A 21,220-nucleotide genomic window follows, 5' to 3' on the forward strand; every position below is an offset into this window, starting at 1 on the left:
CCGTACACAACTTTTGAGCTGAGCTGAGCTGGACTGCTGGGTGGAAACGCTGCTTATGAAAGCAGACGGATCGAGCCAAAACAGTAAAAGTTACAGTTGAGCGATGAGCTGAAAGTCAGCCGTAGATTCAGGTGAGTCTGCCGGTTCACCACTACAGGTGACCTCCTCTACATCGTCTCATTGTTGACGCGTCATTCTTCTGCTTAAAACACAAGAACTAGCCCTGACCGTGATTTTTACGAGGGGTGGCACGGGCTGTTGCATGATGCAATGTGTTCCATCTAACCCCACCGCTGAGGAAGCCGTTCAGTTTGTGTTGGTGCTCGCTCTGTGTGCTGAAGATAATCCACCCGATTGTCGAGTGAGTGCTACAAAAACATCTGCTGTCATTATCAAAACCCAAAGAATAAAGCTGGCATGTGGGAAGAATAGGAAAAGGTGTTCTCCTGAGAATAATCTGTCACTTTTGTTGCAAGATGTTCACTGATCCATGCCAGAATGACTTCAGGTTTTTAGTACGTATTATAACGGAGAATTTCAAATATCACACAGTGCTGAAAGGTTGAAACACGCAGGAGAACACGAACGCTTCTTGCTCCACTGTGGGAATTTGTTGTTGCAGCAGCAGCAAATGTAAATGCAAAAAGAGGAAATGGTGGGATTAAACGGAGCACACACAATTCCCATACTCTGTTTACACAACATCAGAGGTAGAGATGAGAAAGTATGGAACACAGGATTTATGATTACCAGGGGATATAAAACAAATCTAGACAAGGAATACAATGATTAACACGCTGACAAAATGTGGACACTGACAAGCAGTCAAATATTATGTGAACTGACAGAATATAACATGTATCAAGGGAGATGAAAACTGCTTTTCTGTGAAGCTTTACACCAAAATTCATATTTAAATAACTTAGACGGTAAACTTAGCTTTAAATAAATCAGACTAGAGCTGTAATAATTAGTCAGTTTAGCTGTTTCGATAAAAAAGATTCATTGTTTCAGCCAAATATCCTCTGGTACCGGCTTAAAAATGAGGATTTTATGCTTGTTTTTGCCATATCTGCCAATCAGTGTATTATATTTTATACAAAATGAGTCATTTAAGAACATAACTTTGAGCTCTGGGCACTACTTAACATACTACTTGACATTTAATTTAGTTTAATGTACTTAAGGGACAATTAATTGATTAACTGAGAACTGATTGTTACTTGCAGCTCTAAACCAGATTGATTGGAAACTAAAAAAGCTTTTACATTCAGCAGAACAGCGTATTTAAAGACACTGAAACATAACAAGTTAAATATGAGGGCTGCAACTAATGATTATCACCATCGTCTGTTAACCTGCAGGTCATTTTCTTCGACTACAAAATAGGTCGATTCAAAGCTTTGAGTTTTTTGAGACTAAATTTTGTGGTTCCAGCTTCTTCAAGGTGAATATCCGCTGATTTCCTCACTGTAGTCTTCCATGATCATGATATATTTCAGGTTTTGGACTGTTGGTCAGAAAAAAACAAGCAAACAAACCTGAGACTCTGGGAAACTGGAATAATCCTCTTATTTCTACTATTTTCTGAGATTTTCTGGACCCAAAAATTAGTCGATTAATAAGAAAACAATCAACAGATTCATCAATAATGGAGTTACCTGACACACTTTGTTAAAGCCCAAGGTAACATTTTAAAATTGCTTGTTTTATCCGACTAACAGTCCAAAACCCGGAGATATTTAATTAATATAACAATAACATAAAACATTAATCACAATTTTAAAAAAAGCTGGAATCATTTCAGCATATTTGGACACTGACACTAAGTTTAAACTCATAACTGACAGTGTCCTTTAGGCTAAAATCTGTTGGTATGCTACATACTTTCTGTTTTACCGTCTTATGCATGTAAGAAAGGAAGATGTGTGGGATAATCTCATCCTGTAGATAATGTTCTGTCACTGCCCACACGCTGGACACTGGACTGATTTAGATGTCCGTGACGGACTGAGATAAATAATAAAACGCAGTGGAAAACTCCGCCGTAGTAAGAGTGTGTCTCCTTTCTTGAAACACTGCACGGGGATAATTCTGGAGAGGTGACGTCATGCGAGTTCTCAGAAGACTTTCCGTCTTTAACTCAGCAACAGCAACACATAGGTCAAAGTTCAGGGTTCCCTGATTAACCCTATAGTATTACCACTGGAAGGCTGCTCTTCGCCTGGCCTGCTTTGTGCCGTTTGGTCAGTCACATTTCTATTTAGTTCAGTATAACGGGGTCATATTACAGCTCCTCTTCTGTGACCGGCGTAAAAGAGGTCACTGGTTTTAAATGAACTTCCAACTGACATTTCAAAGCGATCATGGGAAAAGGACACAGGGTTCATCCAACGCGTGCTCGCTGCTCTCTCTGGCTTTTAAAGTCTCTTTATATCAGGTTTAACCTCAGTCAAACTATTTCTCCTTATTATGTTACACATGCCACCTAAAACAAGGGGGTAAAACATTGGATTCAGATATAAATTGTGCATTTTGAACAGTGTAGAACAGCTTCCAGAAAGTGAGATTGAAATAAGACACCAGTCACCTCGCCTGTGATATCTCAGCTCTAATAAGCGACTGATCTGTTATTCAGACGAACCAAATTAGTTGAGCACCAGTGTTGGCAAACATGACACCACCCCTGGGGGTAAGTTTGACGGGAGGTCGGTGCACGCACGCAAGGAGAGTCTGATTTAGCAGTCACAACATGGAGAGGCAAAGAAACAATTAAACGTGTTAAATCGTGCTTTTGGTTTCTCCTCATGTTTGTGAATTCCCAACTTCCATGACATGACAAAGAGATTAGTCAGTTTTTTAAAATCATGACAGAAGAGTTTGTCACGCCAAAAAGCAGTCAACTATTTCAACTACTCCTGTACCGCTGCATGTGGAAGAAGTCGTGGGGTAATAGATGACTAACGTTGCACAAGTTTCTGTATTCTCCCACTGCTTGTTTTGGACTCAATGAGAGATGACAGTCAGCCACACCTACAGCATGAAGTCATGGTGCATGATATTATGATTCGGTTTATAGGTCAAGGCAAGTGCTTCGATTCTCAAACACACCTTTGTAAGCACCAGGCTTTTTAAAAAGAAATAAGAGCCAGTCAAACCAGTCTGCAAATGCATTCATGTAAATTGTATAAAATAAAAGGCTGAGACATGAATTTCGTCTTCCTCATTTTCCCCCCATCTGTTTCCTGAATAAACACAACAACTGCGCTGTTCTTCTCAAAGATCCAAGCCTCTGGTTTGTGCGTGTATTACCTTTAAATTAGGATTTACGGAGCTTAACATCTGATCTTCTGAAACATAAACCTCCCGATGATCTTTAACAACACTCGCTGCTGTTAGGACGACACTTCCAGAGTCTTTAGAGAATATTTCAACAACCTGGGTGAAAACATACTCCCTTTTTTGTGCAATGAGAAAGATTCAAGTTGCATTTCCTAATGCATGTGTAAAACACAACCAAATATTAACATGCCATTCCATAAAATATACACTATTGGATAGAAAAGTCTAATACAACAGCCTCCCGTGGTTAATCCTGCCTTCAGGGAGGTCGTCAAGTTCGGATTTGTCGCTTTTGATTCAACTTTACGGTTCGTTTGGAGGCTGCTGAAGCTGCTGAAGCTGCGGCTGCTTCTAATATTTAGTCTACACTCGCTGATATGAAATGGGGTGGACAAAGTGTGAGGAACAACTCACGTTGAAATGCAGTGGAGTTCTAAATGCAGCCTCCAAACGAACTGGAAAAAGTTGAAGCAAAGCCAAAAACCGTAACCGTAATAATAACCTTCATCTAGACTGCACTGGGCTTAGCTGGATTTTAATGTTTGGTTCATGTTGCACAAATTAAACACTAACATAAAGGTAGTCTCGGGCTTCCATCTCCGTTTGCATGAGGAAAAATAGGTGCGACTTGGCTTTCCGTGCAGCAGATGGGATGTTTTTGGTTCAGAAGAGTCTTTAAGGATTGTTAAAACAACCTTCTGTGGTGTTTCATTTCATTTCTCGGAGAATGTGACGCTAAGCTCTTAGATTTGAATGTAAAAAGAGGTACAGTTGAGGAAATCAAGACACTGTGCTGGAAATCCTGCAGGATGAGCATGACTTGTACTGGATGGAAGTCAGAGCAGCATGAATTATACTTAGACTGAGAAAACATGAGCTGAGGCAAGAAGCTCATGCAGGTGTTTGCAAATATTTAGACAGCAGGAGGCGAGAGTAATGAGTTTACAGCCTTCACATGAGCTTCTCTAGGGATTAGTGACACGCCTGGGTGTATTTCTGTTACTTAAAGTTTGTGTGTATGCAAAGCAAAGACACATTTTTTAATCTGCACCTCATGTTGTGTTTACCTTCTCGTCCTCGTCCTCACTTTCCTCCTCCTCCTCCTCCTCCACCTCCTCCACCTCGGTGGAGTTGTGACCATCCTCTCCATCTCCCGGAGCGTTCACGTCCATCACAGCCGTTATTTCTTCCTCTCCCTCGGATAAGGTGTGTGAACCTGACGACGACTGACTTTCACCACACGCCAGAAAACGCTCCTGCTCCATGTTTTTTTTTAATTATTATTAATTTTTAAATTATATTTCTGAGCAAAACACACCTTTCCATTCAGGTGCGAACGTCAAAACAAAACGTCGCCGTTAATTAACCTGTCCACGCACCTGTCCGGTGAGCTCATGGTCGTTAGGAGTCGCGAGCCCATAAAAGGGTATTTTCTGACGTAGCAAAAAAAAAAAAAAAAAAAAAAAACGACGTTGTTCAAAGTCTTTGATGTTGAAACATTTACCGACACTGTTTCAGGTGAACGCCAGGCTCCTCTCTCCTCAGGTAAAAGTTGTTTGCACTCAGTGTGTCTCCTTACTTTCCCAGGGAGCGTGTCTCCATGTTGTCACTGACTTTCACAACGCACCGAGTGTGCACAAGCACCGCAACACCACAACGCAAAACACGCCCACAACGTGCAAGCGACGGCCAATCAGAGCACAGCCCGTGCCAAACAAACCAAACAGACAGACCGTCTTAATCAGGTATGTGCATGTGTTCAAGTGTGAGGCAAGGTTATTACAGTCACCTGAAACAAGAGGGAGAACATTAAAGTCAACTGAAATTAAACTTAAAGGTCCAGAATTTAAATATATCATCCATAACTATGTTTACATGAGTGTATAATCACTTGAAAATTACCAAATTATTATGTTTATGTTACCTTATAGGTCCAGTGTGTAAGATTTGTTGACAGAAATTAAATATATTATCCATAACTATGTTTACATGAGTGTATAATCACTTGAAAATCAGAATTATTATGTTATTATGTTACCTTAAAGGTCCAGTGTGCAAGATTTGTTAACAGAAATTAAATATATTATCCATAACTTTGTTTATTAAGTGTATAATCACTTGAAAATCAGAATTATTATTTTATTATGTTACCTTAAAGGTCCAGTGTGCAGGATTTGTTGACAGAAATTAAATATATTATCCATAACTATGTTTATAATCACTTGAAAATCAGAATTATTATCTTATTATGTTACCTTAAAGGTCCAGTGTGTAAGAATTGTTAACAGAAATTAAATGTATTATCCATAACTATGTTTACATGAGTGTATAATCACTTGAAAATCAGAATTATTATGTTTATGTTACCTTAAAGGTCCAGTATGTAAGATGTGTTGACAGAAATTAAATATATTATCCATAACTATGTTTATTAAGTGTATAATTACTTGAAAATCAGAATTATTATGTTATTATGTTACCTTAAAGGTCCAGTGTGTAAGATTTAGGAGTTTAGGAGGAGGCAGGACTTGGACATGATATTAATTAGTATGTTTCATTAGTGTATAATCACCTAAAAAATAAGAATAGTTGTGTTTTCGTTGCCTGAATATCTACAGAGGGAGCGGGTCCTCTTCTACAGTAGCCCTGAGCAGACAAACCAGGCTCTGATCTCGATGTGTGCTTTTTGCTTTTAATGTGAATTAAAGCAGCCAGAGTTTTTCTTTCCTACATGCCTGGAAAGAGAGGCTGAGGCGTGGGAGAGTATTTATTTAGTCGCAGTCTGCAACTTCTCCCCACTAGGTGGTGCTAAATCCTACACACTTGACCTCTAGGGGCGATTTAGTGACAGGAATTAAATATAATATCCACAACTATGTTTTCATTAGTGTATAAACACCTGAAAATAAGAAATGTTCATGTTCACGGCCACTGTAGAGTCTTAATACTTTTTCCACCACTGCTCATGTTCATGTAAACACTCTGAACTGCTGTTCTGAAGATATTTCAAGAATCCTTTCAGACTCTTCTCACCACCTGGATAAATAAATATTCCTAACACATTCTCGACCCATTTCTAAAGTTGTGACTGTATTTCCTAATCCAGATAACGAGAAATGATATATGTTCTTGCTCTTGGAAAACGCAAGCAAATATTAATGTTATATTGGAAATACTGGAATCAATATAAACCAATAGAACTGATTTTTTTTTGTTTTTGCTTAATTCTGGTTCATGATGTGCAAATTGATCTTGTTTGGATTAAGCTGAGAAAATATTTTTCCATCCCGATGATTAGAAAGTGGTACAAGACAATAACACATGCCAAAGTAAAGTCAAAGTTCTGACTATTTTCCTGTAATTTGTATCACTGCTGCTACCCAGCCAAAAATAGAACAGCATAGAAAACTCAACAAGAAATAGATATAAACAAACCAGAATCAGAAACACTTTAATAATCCCAGGGGGAAATTAAAAGTAAAAGCTTCTTTCCAACATGTAGGAAGATGATGATTTATTCTTATAAAAACATTTTCAGACTACCACAAAGAGACAAGACTTGCATGAATGTGATTTGCAGGTGTTCAAATAACAAATAAAACATCTGACAAGGCTGAGCCAGTATAACTTGTTATGTGACCTATTAACTGATCGCATGACATCATTGCGGATGATTTGTTTATCTTTTTAAATACTTTTCCGCCCTCGCCCATTAGACATCTCCCCAAATAGATTACAACAGTTTTATCTTTAAAGGAAGTAGCTGTCTGAAATTGGTTGTGCTTTCCTTCCAGGTAAGCGGCTCCATACCTGAGCATACCTGAGCTTTATGATCCCACATATAAGCAGGGCTCATCATGCACATTGCTACCACTAGAGGACCCACTTGAGTCTACAATTACTGTAAAGGAAAAAGGATATTCTAGTTTAATGATGGGAATTCGCTTGTTGTTTGGGCCCAAATGTTTAACATAGCTGACCGTTTAGTCATTGCTTATGAAAGAGGAGCCACAGAGGGGAAACTCTGCTGCACAGATCATTATTTATGTTAGACCGATTTCTTTCTCTGAGGTCGTAAACACATCGGACGGGATCAACAAGAGAGAAAATATATTATCCCTTCAGTCATCTTCATTAAACCAGTTCCCAGGACAGTGAATGCATCATGTACTGACTTTTGTTGGTACAGTACCACACCCATAAGATGCTACACCCAAAGAGAGAGAGAGAGAGATCAACTTTTTGGTTTGCTCAACAGTTCTCACCACATTAATCATATCACTCAGTTGATGGATTAGCATTCATGACCACCAAGGGCAGGGGAGGGTATGTCCCCTTCAATTTCAGTTAGAAAAGAAGCAATTTTTCATCCGTAGCCTCCGGACAGATGTTACAAAGTCAGCGTAAATTCTGAAAAACACAAGAACTGTTTCGCTCTTTCTCTTTGTTTTTTGTCATCGTGTTGCCCTCACTTGTTTACACCTTAAATTGTAATATACACACAAGCCCTGCATAAATTAATTCTAAAAACAACAATACATGGAGTACAACTCCGAGGCACATATCTCTATCCAAAAACAAGTTTACAGTCAACAGCACATACTGCCCTCTGGCCTCACCGTTAAAAGCCTAAACGTCACAAGCAGTGAACCTAAAAAAGCTTCCTCCTTTCACAGTCTTTGTCTACCACGTTATGTCAAGGTACACTGAGCGCCTGAGAGTAAACAGACAGACTGAGTGTCAAGCAATTACGCCCAGCCCTGTTTGCGATCTGGTGTTGACGTGTGAAAGTGTTGACTTTCAGATAGATCCTGTGTAGAATGCCAGCTTGCACGTCTGCCCAACACCATACTATAATAAACTATTATTGGGATCCTCAACAGATTTAAGGACGGTGAGGCAGAAATTTCAAGGATGGATCCTACTGACTTTTTAGGGATGCCCCAACTTTTCCTTTAGTGCCATCGTGAGGTTGAGATTTCAATCAAATCTGAGATGTTGCTTCTATAACGTGTCTCCTTCCAAAATTCTAAGGACAAAACACCCAAATTACATATTTTGGTGTTTATTTGACTTCACTACGTCTATTTGCATCTGTAGATTTCTCCTAAATTCACCAAAAGTTAAAGTAGAAGTGGATAATATCTCATTTGTATGCTGTACATAATCTACTGGGGAAGTTAAATGATGATTATTAGTCTATGCCCTGCGACAGGAATCTCGACTTCAGCAGCACTTACATACACCAAACCTTCCAGTTATATTCATATCTAATATTCGAAGGTTTTTACAGAGGGGTTTGTTCGTATATCATTCATAGTCTGATTTATTGAACAATTTATCCATAAAAACCTGGAGCGACAAAAAAGAAATATCCAATATTCTTCTTCTGTTCTAATATGTGAACAGGATGAAACAAGAATTTTGAACTTGGGTTCATCCGGAGTTCAGATTTCTGTTCCTAGAATATTTGCAAATGATCGCATTTTTAATAAGATCCTCATTTGCGTATTCAAACATCATTTCAGGAAACTTGTAAGTACTCTACTGGCTTTAGTAACTCTGACTTTTCTCGTAGCGCCATCAGCAGGTCAGAGTTATTATTAGGTCACATATCTCTACATATCTTAATATCTCTCTATATTTACTGGACGCTCAGGTGAAAAAATCTTTTGCATTGTTGTTCCCAGCCAGCTGGTGATCCCCTGACTTTTCTTCTAGCACCACCATGAGGCCGTTTGGATTTCACCGTGGATTGCCATGAACTGACTGTGCACAGACGTTCATGTTCAAGATGAATTTCATCCAGCAACATCATCCTGTTATGACATTAATTTCTTTACGACTGCAAAACTAAAGACGTGTGAGGACGCTGAAGTCAGACGGTGACGGTGAACATTAAACATCAGCTTACTGCAAATGTCTGCCAAGGCGCAGTAGGCGTTTGCTTGGGTTAGAGGTGTCAGTCGACATAATCACGTGTAATTATGTATAATTACTGAATCAAATGAATGATTGACATGTTTCCTCTGCCACTGAACCGTCAACACAAACCTCACTCAGCTTTTGTCAGTCTCTGAATCTGTTTTAAAGTTTATTTTGACCTCCATCCAGCTGCTGAATCAAACTCTCTTTCTTTCTACACCTTTTTCTCGTTAGGTTTGACTGACTGAAACAACGCTTATGAGGTTCATTCTGACTTTCTGAGCAGCATCAAACGGCTCGGTGTAAATGCCCTTCGGTCACTGTGACATTTTTATTTTGGTTGTCTTGGTTCCAGCTATTAGTCACAAAGCAGTTTTGGAAAACACGTGAAAGTAACTGCTGTTCTTAGTGTGACTGTTTTGCTTTTGTACCGAGATTCTTTGATGAAAATGCTCCTGACTAAATGTTACGTCCGTCTTTATGAACGCATATCTTGAAATATAAACTGAGAGTGAGATGCACATGCATTGTCTGTCTCTCTCTTAAATGTTTCATACAGGTTAGGCAGCACATAGACTCTCCACTGGAGGGTACTGTTCGCTGATGTCGATGAAAAGAGGCTGAGCTCATGATCATCATGTGTTCTCGTTGATAGCACTGACAACCAAACATGCACCCTCCCCTCGGCTGTTGATTTTAACTTTTTAACACCTTAACAAGCACGCCATTTTTTGTGCAGAAGCTTGAAAGTAACATGCAACAAAAATATAAAACAGTTGCTATTCTTGGACCGAACTACAAGGTGACTCTTTTAGAAGTTTATTGTTAGAAGTAGTCTAAGGTGTATAGGAACAAATTTCTAGAGGCACAAACATGGTAAATGTGCAGTCCTGTTACACAACAAGCAACGTTTGTCACAGTGGCTGTGGGATCTTAAAAAAGGTTGCACAGACAGACTCAGTGCTCGTTGGGCGAGGTGTCAACTGAATGCCAAATAAAGGGGAACAGACGTTCATGATAACTGCCGATCAGGACGCACGCTGATCTTGATAACATGATTACAGAGAATTCGCCTCGCAGTTCAGACCATCAGGAAGTCACTTCAGATGGGAACAGGTGGTCAAAGGCACGAGAACTCGTGCAGCCGTCTTCACTAATCTGTAAAAACACAAACCCAGGGGCGCCGTACAGGGGGGAAAAGTTAGGGCCCACGACTGACAGAGGCCCCCAAAAAATATAGTTGTCATATGTGCAGCTAAGTTCAAAATTTTTTATTGTTTGAGAGGATGATGTTAATTTATTATGATTGAAAATGTAATATATCTTTAAGTTTTTAATCGTTCATTAATCTTAAGAGAATTTTCCATTTTGAAATTTAACAATAAAAATACATTGATACTGTAATAAAAATGTCCTTTAGCACATTTTTACGATGGCTTTGAATCTTGCATCAAATAGTGAACTGCACTGCAGACTGTATGCAGACCTGCATGCATGTACAAATCACCAGCAGTAAATATTGTGCTAGTACTAGTATTGAACTACAGTTGCAAGCCTTTAATTAATTAGAGTTATGTGAAGCTTTTGATGGGATAGTTAGGTCCTAGAGATGTGGGGACAACAGCTGCACAGTTTGATTTTTTTATGTCATGGGGCCCGAAATTCCTTGTGCATTAAACGCATGCAGCAACTTTTTCTATTTAACAACTTTTTAATAGAGCTTGATTTGACTTTTCCCAGCAGAATATTTCATCGTATCACAGTAAACGCAGAAGAAATGACGACGATGATGATCGACTTACTGTAGAAACGATTACTAAATCCTGTGCTCGCTCACTGGCAGAGCACCATGTGAGAAACCCACATCATCTTTGAACTCTCGTAGCCCACAAGTGAGTTATAACACACTGCTGATCTTCGGGATGATAAGGGTAAAGGTGGGGAAATTTACATGTGAGAAAAACATGAGTAGGCAGGCATTTACTTGTTTAGCGGAAATTAATTTCCTGTGGTAAGGATCTTTGAAATGTTCTTTTTACCAATTTTAATCACTTCTTTTGATTACGAACGTGTCTTTGTCAGTATCAGTTCCCCTAATCTCAATACCGCGAACACCTCCAGCAGAACATTTCTGAGGTATAGGCACGTCGTCAGCAAGAAAATGGCTTCTCGAGAGGCCTGCATGGGCTTCAGGCATGGGCAGAAGCTTTACAAAGATGATGGTTCACTCTCACACTCTACAGCTGGAGAAGAGCTCATTTGCAGTGGCGAGATCAAGACGGTGATAAACGTCAGTCTTGGTGTTTAACTGTACGAACTGAAGTCAGTGAGGTGAGAACTGAGCTTCCTGTGTGTCTAACAGAGAGAGGAACATGCAGCTTTAAAGGACGCAATGTCTCTCTGCTTCTCTGTCTTAAAATATGACAACGCGTAAGTGCATACTTGTCGTTGCTGTTGTTACTTTGGGTTGTATCATTTTGCTAAAACGTCCTTCACCAGTCACACCATACCATCTTCTCATACGGCTGAGAACTACAGCCCAGTTAGGGGAGCGGGGTGCATTGCCCGGCCTTGAATGTTTAAAAAAAAAATCCATACTGTGTGCGATTATAGGAAGTAGATTTATGAGAAAAAACATTTTTAATAGAGGAACTCACAAATCAAACTAAATCCCCCTACAAGGACAAGAAATGCTCTCAAACTTCCATCTCTTGACATTTGCTTGAAATAATAATCTGTGTCTGACATGATTTGTTTATTCATTTTGGACTCAAATTAATCATCATCCTTTTTTAAATATCATTTAAATATCCAGAAACTATGAATATGCAAATAATTTTTCACAACTTTAACGGCCGCACAAAAAGATTGTCCACTCTCAGTTTGCTAGTCTCCACGAATTGAGGATGTGTTCACTTTTGGTAAAAAAAAAAAAGTGCACCGTCCTTTTTCTGTGATTAATCCTGTGACCTTTCACTGGAAACGGAGGGTGAGTATTTGAGTCACCGGTGGTCTCACACAGTACGCAGTGTTTTTCACACCCACAGCATGAACGCAGAAATCTGCAATCTTTCAACCGACGCACATCAGAGTCAGGATCACTTTTATTGATCCGGTTGATGTAAATACACAGATATGAACAACAATGACGTTTGTAGACGGTATGACGGGCGCTGAAATGAGTAGAAGTAGTGTAGCAGGTTGCTTTAAGTATATACAATATGAACAGTATGAGCAGTTGTTCCTGACACTTTGTATATATTATATATATTATAAATTAAACTCTATATATATCGCTTTAAATTAAATAAAAGAGTTGACTCCACTCAAACTGTATTTTGGTGACTGTTACTTCACACTGTGCAGAGTGATTACATTCTCGAAATTAAAATATATTCATAGATTCAATCAAATGATGGAAAAGAAAGAGAAGTTTACTTTTTTAGCGTTAAAATATGCATGGAGGGGATCTTTAAATACATGTTTGATGTTTGCATGTTGCTTGCTCATTCTTCTCTTTTAACATAATTAAAAACAGTACAAATTTTGAATATAAAACACTGAAATGTTTATTTTTCTTGCACTAATTGTCCGTGCGTTGCAGTATGTGTTGTGCGTGCAGTGAATCAGGACATCCACGCGCAGTTGAAAATAACCACGACAAACTCGACACGGTGCACTCTCACTACGATAACCTACATTTTCTTTCCACTACAGTTTTCTAAAAAAAAAAAAAAAATCCAAAAAACAAAACAACATTCACTTCACTAGAAAACCGTAGGGAGCGATTCTCAACTCTCTGAAACACTTCAATCAATCTAGTCCACCTCTGATCCGAAATGAAACATGAGAAACACGTGATTTTTGAGCACAAATCTGTCACTTTCAAGCAAAAATGAGCTCAGTTCTTTGAAAGCAACACAAACACGAAGAGTTCCTGAAATCAAAGAAGTCAAAAAGTCATTTGTCTTCGTACTTTGAGTCACGTTGAACCCGAGAGAGAGACAGAGAGAGCTTGTTTTCAGTAACTGATCAGAGAAAGAGAGAAATTTTCATTCAGACAAACAACCATGTGCAGAGTTGGTTTACAGCCAGGCCTCTTGTTTTGTTTGGGCTGAGCAGGTCTAAAAAAGAAGAAGTACACAAGCAGATGACAGTTCTGTCTGTCTCTATGAATCCTGTGAACTGTGTCACAAACGTGTCCCCGCCCCGACACGCTGAGCGTATAACTCCTCAAAATATTTCCTTCTCGTTCACACTCAGTGAGCAGCGGCCGTGTGTGTCTGTGTGACTGTGAATGGCAGCAGTGGCTGATTGTGGGTGTGAGATTGTCATAAACCCACTTTGTTGTTTCTTCTTTTGTTGGTGGTTTCAGTCTCTCTGTGCCAGGCGACATGGTTGGCAGTGGATCTCAGTTAGACTTTTCAGACCTAAAGAGTTCTTCACATGGGAGACGTTCATATTTCTTTATCATTGGTAAGTCTTGTCTTTATCTTCTGTTACTATTGTACTATTATGTTACGTCTTTTATATTCATTTCTTCTTTGTAGTGCCTTAAATCAGCTATAAAGTTGAGTTTTGTATATCTGTCAAACAGCTCTTCTGTTCAGCTTTTAAGACAAACTGTTGTTCACATTGAAGGTCTAATCCTTGCTTATGACACTACGCTCTCGTCTCGCGTTCAAGCATCTTCAGGTACGCTTATTTTACTTTTTGTCAGCTAATAACTCGTCATACCACAACTCATATATCAGCAATTTCTCGTGTCTGATAACTGGATAGTTTTTATTGATGTATTTCCTTTGATGTATTGACAAAAATCATGAAATACATTTCCTACCATAAGATAAAAGTGGTATCATATTTAGTGTTTTTTTTCCACTGAAAGACAAACCATTCTTTGTGGCCATGATCTAGTTTCACTCCATATTCACATTTTGTTCCAGTGAGTTGCAAGTCAATGAACATTTCTCTCAAATATCAGCAGTGCGGGATTCACCCAGGTAATCATCGCACATCTGAGTCATCTTAAATTGAATCATCAGGTTGAGGTGAAGGGGGAAAAAAAAAGTTATTTTTACTCTTCATTATTACTTTTTTTGTTTTTAGATGGAGTCCATGATTTAGATTGTTTTGGTAAAAAGAGTTCACCTGGTAAAAAAACTTGTGTGTGGAAACCTGGAAACCACGGCAAGACGCACACACTCATCATACAACAACAGTGAGTGCCATCAGTTTTCTTCTTGAATATCAAGCTAATATATATATATACTGTAATGATTTTTTATCTAATTTCTTAAAACCAGTACCCCTACGACAAGAAATAAAGTTTGCAAAGTTCACATCAACATCACTGACATGTCTCAAGAGATCAGAATATGGGACAAATACAACATGACCGTGCAGGTTTTTGAAAACAGCAAGTCAACAAATTGCACCAAAGCAGTTTTCAGAGGTTCACCAAACAGTTTGTGTAAGTCCACGTTTCTTTGTACTTCCCTCCTCTTCATGATAAATCTGATCTGAGCTCAAGTGAATTTGATTTATTTTTTGTTTTATATTTCAGTCCGGTGTGGTCCTCCTTATAATGCGTCCTTTAGCCGCCATGCTGGAAGACTAGTTGTGAATGTGAGCTGGCAACAGGAGGACAGAAAGGTCGTTGAGTATTACTCTGTGAGATATAAAGCACTGGACAACCTTTCGTGGAGCGAGGTCAGTATGAAAGTTTTGATCATTTAACATGAAATATCTTTTCGAGATTTTAGAACAGCAGGTGAAGTTTTAAAGTCTTCATTGCAATCAACAAAGACCTGAGTTAGTAACTTCAGTAGAGTAACTGTACATCTTTGAATCTGGATTGAAACTAACTCCTCATACTTTTTTAGATCCTAAACTACGTAGTTAGAGAGTTGGTGTAGATTTGGGTTTGCAGTGGAGATTGCAGGATTCACTGTTTTTGTTGATATACAGGTTTCATGCAGGCATAATCACGTCTTAATGTCATTTTATATAAAGTAGACATATGCACCAACCCCTCAGTGATGTAGTGTAGCTGCTGCAGCGATCAGTCTGCAAATGACATGTTGCCATAGACCTGCAGGTGACGGAGGCCACGCTGACTAACCTCAGCCTCAGTTTATTGCTCTCTCTCTCTCTGTGACTTGGCACTCTGTGGACCCTTATTTCTTTCAAAAAGAAGACATGGTTAAGACATATTTTCACACTCTCTTGCTGTCATTGAGGTGATCAAATAAGGTAAAAAGGCAAAGTTCTGAAAGGTTATTCTTGCTTGCCAGGAACAGATCTACTGTATTTCAAGCCAAAATAAAAACAGGATGAGACGTTAAAAATAAAACAACCCTTTGACCCCTCGGACTCTTTTTGCCACTACAGTGGCTTTGGGATATATATTTGAATGTGTGGTCCATGCCTGCAGAATATAGTAGAATAATAGTTTTAATGCTTCAATTGGCCGTACATCCGGAATCAGAGAACACAACAAACATGCTCAATCACAACAGCACAATAATAATAATAAAATAAATAAATCCAGATGCTATCTACGAGAGGAGTTTTGTGGTTATCTGTTCAGAAGTTGGACCAGAAATATTAACTTGGCGGTGAAACATCATTGTGGTGGTAGAGATTTTGCATCAAAATTCATCCAGATGTTGAAATATCATTCAGATTTATCCTCGGGGGACCATGAATGTCTACACAAAAGTTTCATGCCAATCCATCTTGTTGTGGAGAAATTGCTGAAGTCAAAGGTCAATGGTGAGGTCAGGAAGGAAGAAAGTGTTCAGCAGCCTCTGATGTCTTATGTTGTATTATTTATTGACGCTTGGCCCAAGGAGAATTAGAGACACTCTCAAAGTTCATCAGAAGTGCCTGAGTCGGTCTCACATTCTGCCGAACTCTGGTGGATAGACAAATACTATACGCCCAGAATAAGTCAAAGAGAATGTCTTTACCCATGTAGGTGTTATTGTCAGCATATTCTAATCTGGAGGCGCAGATTGGACCGTCAACGGCAGCTCTCTATTATGTCTATGAAGGCAGCAACAGGTCTCTTCGACCCTGGCCACCACAGTGTTGAGATAGACTGGCACCTAGTCAAAGCCAAACAACTAATACTGCTGAGGACCTCAAGGCCCACACGTAACTTCAGGTAATCTAAGGATAGAAAATTCCATAACACATCTAATAGCTGTTGAGATATTTCAGTCTGGTCCAAAGTGGTGGACCAACGCTGCCATTCCTCAAGCCACAACGCTAGTATAGATATAACCCTGAAGTTATAAAGCTCCTTCCAGAGCTACAGAAGACATTGTCACCAGCTGAGTAATGTTCTTCATGATGAGTAAAACTAGAATGTCTGTGTCTATTAATATCTCGGATTATTCTCTCCTGCTTCATTCAGTCATTTCTACGTTGCTCACAGTTACCCATGCAATGCCAAATCGGAAAGGAATACACAGTGGAGAATCTGGACTCCTCACTGGTCTACAATGTGCAGATACAGTGTGTCACCAGTGATAAATGCACACAGTGTCCATGGAGCGAAGTCTACACTGTCCCACCAGGTCAGTTTGATTTCCGCTTTATTGGTTTTTAACTGAATAAGTCAGCTTTGATTTGTTGCGTTAATGTCATGAGATGATCTCTCACAGAGTTGACTACGCAGCCCGTCATTGTCCGCCTTGAAGACACCGACATTGCAGAGAGAAAAGGCACCCGGCTGCTTTCTATAACCTGGAAGGTAAATGCATTTTTTGAAAAGTATCCTGAATGTGAATGTGTCTTCTGTGCAGCTATAATTGATGTTACTGTTTGTTAGTTTCCTGCTAAACAGCTGCATGAAGGCTTCTATGTGACCATTGGGAAAGCATCTGGGGAGCCCCCACGTGAGCGCATGAACACCAGTCATCCTGAGATCAGGCTGATTCTCTCTCACTCAGCTTATCATCTCAACATCAGCGCCTTCAACAGCGCCAGCACCTCCCCGGCACTGAGACAGATAATACCACAGCGTGACGACGAGCTCAGTGAGTATGTAGTGGCTGCAGTGACTTCTCAGGAAGACAGGTACTTTTAGATAATATAAGTTTATCAGAAAGTAGTAATATGTAATGCGCATAGTATCGCTTAGTCGGTTTAGTCGTTTTGTATTCAGAAACTGTGCTTTAAATAAGCTGTGAGGAGGAAAACTATACAGTTACCGCCAAAGAGGCTCATTAATACTGATGAGAGACAAAAACTCGAGTTCTTCGAGTCTCGTGGAGATGGTTTTTAGTGTTTGAAACTACTAATATATCATCATATCAAAACATTATTATAAAGCATCAGAAAAGTGTTAAATATGGGACCTTTAACTGTGCGTTAATCTGATTTTATAACGATTATTCAATGATTATTATGAATTTGTCCTCACAGCTATGGAAGCTGGGAAGGTGGACGTGACAGTTCACAGCAATACATCTATTACTATCTACTGGAAAGACGATCTCATCAAAAAATACGTCTGCTATTCTGCGGAGTGGATGACGAAGGGACATGAAGCGCAGTGCAAGTCCTTCTATGAGAATAAACACAACCACAGGACCTTATCACCTTTACCAGGTGCGGAAATATTCATAAGTTCTGTTCTGTCCTCTAGAAATTCTGTTTACATGCTACTAAATGGTTCTGCCAAATATGGTTGGAAGAAAACATAACGGATGCTTGCTGATGCAATTAAGCAGCATGCAAACAGAACTGGGAGACAGAGATGGTTTTGGTACATATATATTCATTTTTCCAGCCTCTGAGATAATCCATTGGGTTATTTTAAACACGCAGAGCCTCTGGAGCCTTACAAGAGATACAGCCTCACTCTGCACAGACGACCAAACAAGGACACCTGCAACATGAAGCATATCAATAACAGTGAGAGCACCTACGGGAGAACGCAGTTCTACTTCATTGAAGGATGTAAGTCACAGGCCTTCTTCCTTTCCGATTGGAAACATTTAAATTTTGACCAGATGATGGCTCTAGAGGAAAAGTTGTTATTCATCCTCTGGGTACCATGAATGTCTGGCATTCTTGGTGCCCACACACTAACAATTCACCTCCCTAATGCCCCAAAGCTCCTGTCAGCGCTCCGACAAACATCAGCTGCTACAACGCAACGCTGAATTCACTGGTGCTGCAGTGGTCGTCCATCCCAGAGGAAGACATCAGAGGTTTCCTGCTGGGTTACGTCATCTACTACTCCGAGTATCACCACAGGGGGATAGAGAGAAGTAAGCATTACGCTTTAAACTAAGTCATTCACACATAAAATACATGTTTATTTCAGGTCGTTCTTTAATACAAATCAAAGTTTTAACTGCAAAATTCAGACTGAGAAATTGACACACAATGTCAACCCAGGTTTAACCGAAGCCCAGGGAGGTACGATTAACACTAATGTACAACTTTGGTTCTGTTTCAAACTGTGAAGAGCTAGAAAGCCTCGAGCTAAGCCTAAGAATGCTTTTGGCCCTGGGCTGACTTTAGTGTGAAAAGCTCTTAAGAGTCTACAGCTATGTGAGGTTGTAGTTTTGCACTGTGGTGCTTTGAGTTAAGTGCTAATGTCAGCACACTTACACGCCCACTTACACGTTGGCATACTACTACTAATATTGGTGCCAAAGAGTTGTCCAGCCAGGGGATCACCAAATACTTTATCCTGAGTTGAACAGGGAATGAGTATACCGAATTTCACTTCAACAGGTCCAATAGTTAGGGTTAGATATTAGATATTTCATTTAAACCCACAAAGGGAATCAGCAAGGTCAGATTTATCATCTGGGAACCATGAATGTCTGCACAAAAAACTTATGGCAATCTATTTGGTAGATGTTGAGATTTCTTAACTGCATGAGTGAAAAGCGCTACGGGGAAAGTCAATCCTTGGGATCACCAAGGATTCATCCTCTGGAGACCATGATTATCATCAAAGGGAATCAGCAAGGTCGGATTATCATCTGGGAACCATGAATGCCTGCACAAAAAGTCGTGGCAATCTATTTGGTAGATGTTGAGATTTCTTAACTGCATGAGTAAAAAGTGCTACTAGTGGGAAAGTCAATCCTTGGGATCACCAAGGATTTATCCTCTGGGGATCATGATGATCATCTTTAAAGCAGACGTGTCCAAGTTGCATTTGTAATATGCTGAAAACTGTCACTCTTTGATTGCAGATGTTACAGTGGATCCACTGGAAAACAGCTATGAACTGACGGGCCTGAGAAGTGACACCGCATACGAAATCCAAATCGCAGGTTTCACCCGAGCGGGAGAGGGAGAACGAAGCCAAGCAATCCTCTTTAAAACAAAGTATCATGGTAATCAAACTACTTTTAATCGTGACTCATCAAAGCATCATGCATCAAAAGATACATCCTTACTTACTGAGTATTTTATGCCTTTTTTCAGGATATTCTAACATGAATAGTATCATCATAGTCTCTGCAGTTGTGGCTTTTGTGCTGATATTTGGAACCCCGCTGATAAAAAGGTACAGTCCTGACTCTTGCATGTACATTGAGCAAGCTGTCAGCTATTTTTAACATGACTAAATACTTACTCTGCTTACCTTATTTAGAGGAAAGGCAATTTTGTGGCCGAGCATACCAAACCCAGGAAAGAGCAATGCAATGCAGAAAATAGAAAGACCCTGTGAAGTGGTAAGTACCTGTGCTTTTCAAACAAAAAAGTTAAATCTAGTCAAAGACAGTGCTGCAGATTAAACTGTTTTCGCTTCACTCAGGAACTACTTAAGTCCATCAACACTCTGAAGGCTGAAGAATGGGATACTAATAGTCTTCAGATAGTTGCGAAAGAAGACGTGAACCCCGCTAGTACATTGCCATCGATGCTGCCACTTCTCCGTGCCTCAGTGGATGAGGACGACTCAGCGCAAATGACTTGCAACTGGATCCAAAGAGACAACGAAGACTCAAGCGGAGATATCCTACCTGACATTAATGCAGAAACAATCCTGGACATCCATCGGACAGACCAACAGACTTCTGCCTTTCCAAGTGGATATACGACAATGGAAATGTTTCAGCAGGGGGTGCCTCAGCCGGCGAATACATCAGTTACTGAAGAAAGCAAACCAGCGGGGACAGACTTTACCGTGATGAAAGCAGGACAGGACTATATTAGGCATATCATTGCCAGTCCGATGTTGGACATTGAGGGCACGAGCACGATTTTGTGAAAACGGTTTGGAAGAGTCAAGAAATCAGGACCGTCACAATTACTATCCATGAATGTTTGAATCATATGAATTCTCTGACAGTCCTCAGGATGCAGGGGTTCACCATGAGAGGCTGTCGGACTGTTTGCATGTGTTCCAAGGCAACACCATGAATTTATTTAGTCTTAATCAATAGCAATACTACAGCTCTAGGTTTATTTCAAACTGACAAAAATACTACTTCTCTAACACAAGTACTTGAACTTAATCTCTGCTTTATCGCTTGATATATATTCTTAAACATACAGTATGTTATTTTTATCTGTAACTCTCAATACCTCATGAAAACATGACATGAAAATGTATTTACAGGCCGTGACTGGTCACGGAAGGACTGGTGGTGGCCCAAGATGTTGAAGTCAGGGGATGTGATTCATCCTCAGGGGGACATGAATCTGTATACCAAACGTAAGCCTATCACAGCAGATGTATTAATTACCGACATTAATGATGGCTCCATTTTATTTAAGTGTGTAAGTGAGCTAACATGGACAATCCGAGGAAACGTTGAAACCAAAGCAACTACCGTATTTTCCGGACTATAAGCCGCTACTTTTTTTCCCCACGCTTTGAATGTGGCTTATACAAAGATGCGGCTTTTCTGTTGATTCAGTTCAGGTATATAAACAAACATTTACGGTACAAAATCTGTCTGTGTAT

General features: G+C 39.7%; 2 protein-coding genes across 9 annotated transcripts in view; one reads left to right on the top strand and one right to left on the bottom strand.

The window, feature by feature from the left end:
* The window catches only part of mast4 (microtubule associated serine/threonine kinase family member 4), a 92,230-nt gene extending 87,212 nt beyond the window's left edge, over positions 1 to 5,018 (bottom strand). For 2 of the 6 annotated variants that reach the window (XM_019264952.2, XM_027282307.1), the window contains exon 1: positions 4,410 to 5,017. In XM_019264952.2, the coding sequence (XP_019120497.2) occupies positions 4,410 to 4,607 (198 nt within the window). In that variant the 5' untranslated portion in view covers positions 4,608 to 5,017. Of the gene's footprint in view, positions 1 to 4,409 lie in introns of all 6 variants that reach the window. The other 4 variants (XM_019264957.2, XM_019264950.2, XM_027282308.1 and 1 more) reach the window with 3 other exon arrangements.
* An 8,337-nt stretch (positions 5,019 to 13,355) lies between these two features.
* On the top strand, positions 13,356 to 21,205 carry LOC104930946 (protein sidekick-2). 3 transcript variants are annotated; one of them, XM_027281946.1, is made up of 16 exons: positions 13,356 to 13,743; positions 13,909 to 13,962; positions 14,214 to 14,270; positions 14,377 to 14,488; positions 14,574 to 14,740; positions 14,834 to 14,979; positions 16,712 to 16,853; positions 16,941 to 17,029; positions 17,108 to 17,315; positions 17,704 to 17,889; positions 18,109 to 18,240; positions 18,399 to 18,554; positions 19,497 to 19,640; positions 19,732 to 19,813; positions 19,901 to 19,982; positions 20,066 to 21,205. In XM_027281946.1, exons 1-16 carry the CDS (start codon positions 13,662 to 13,664, stop codon positions 20,519 to 20,521), a joined length of 2,295 nt encoding a protein of 764 aa, XP_027137747.1. In that variant the 5' UTR covers positions 13,356 to 13,661; the 3' UTR covers positions 20,522 to 21,205. The 3 variants fall into 3 exon arrangements, with proteins under 3 accessions (XP_027137747.1, XP_027137748.1, XP_027137749.1); XM_027281947.1 differs by having other exon boundaries at positions 13,357 to 13,743; positions 14,252 to 14,270; XM_027281948.1 differs by having other exon boundaries at positions 13,357 to 13,743; positions 14,255 to 14,270.
* Positions 21,206 to 21,220: the final 15 nt, after the last annotated feature.

The sequence above is a fragment of the Larimichthys crocea genome, chromosome IX (genome assembly GCF_000972845.2).
Source record: "Larimichthys crocea isolate SSNF chromosome IX, L_crocea_2.0, whole genome shotgun sequence".
Classification (NCBI taxonomy): domain Eukaryota; kingdom Metazoa; phylum Chordata; class Actinopteri; family Sciaenidae; genus Larimichthys; species Larimichthys crocea.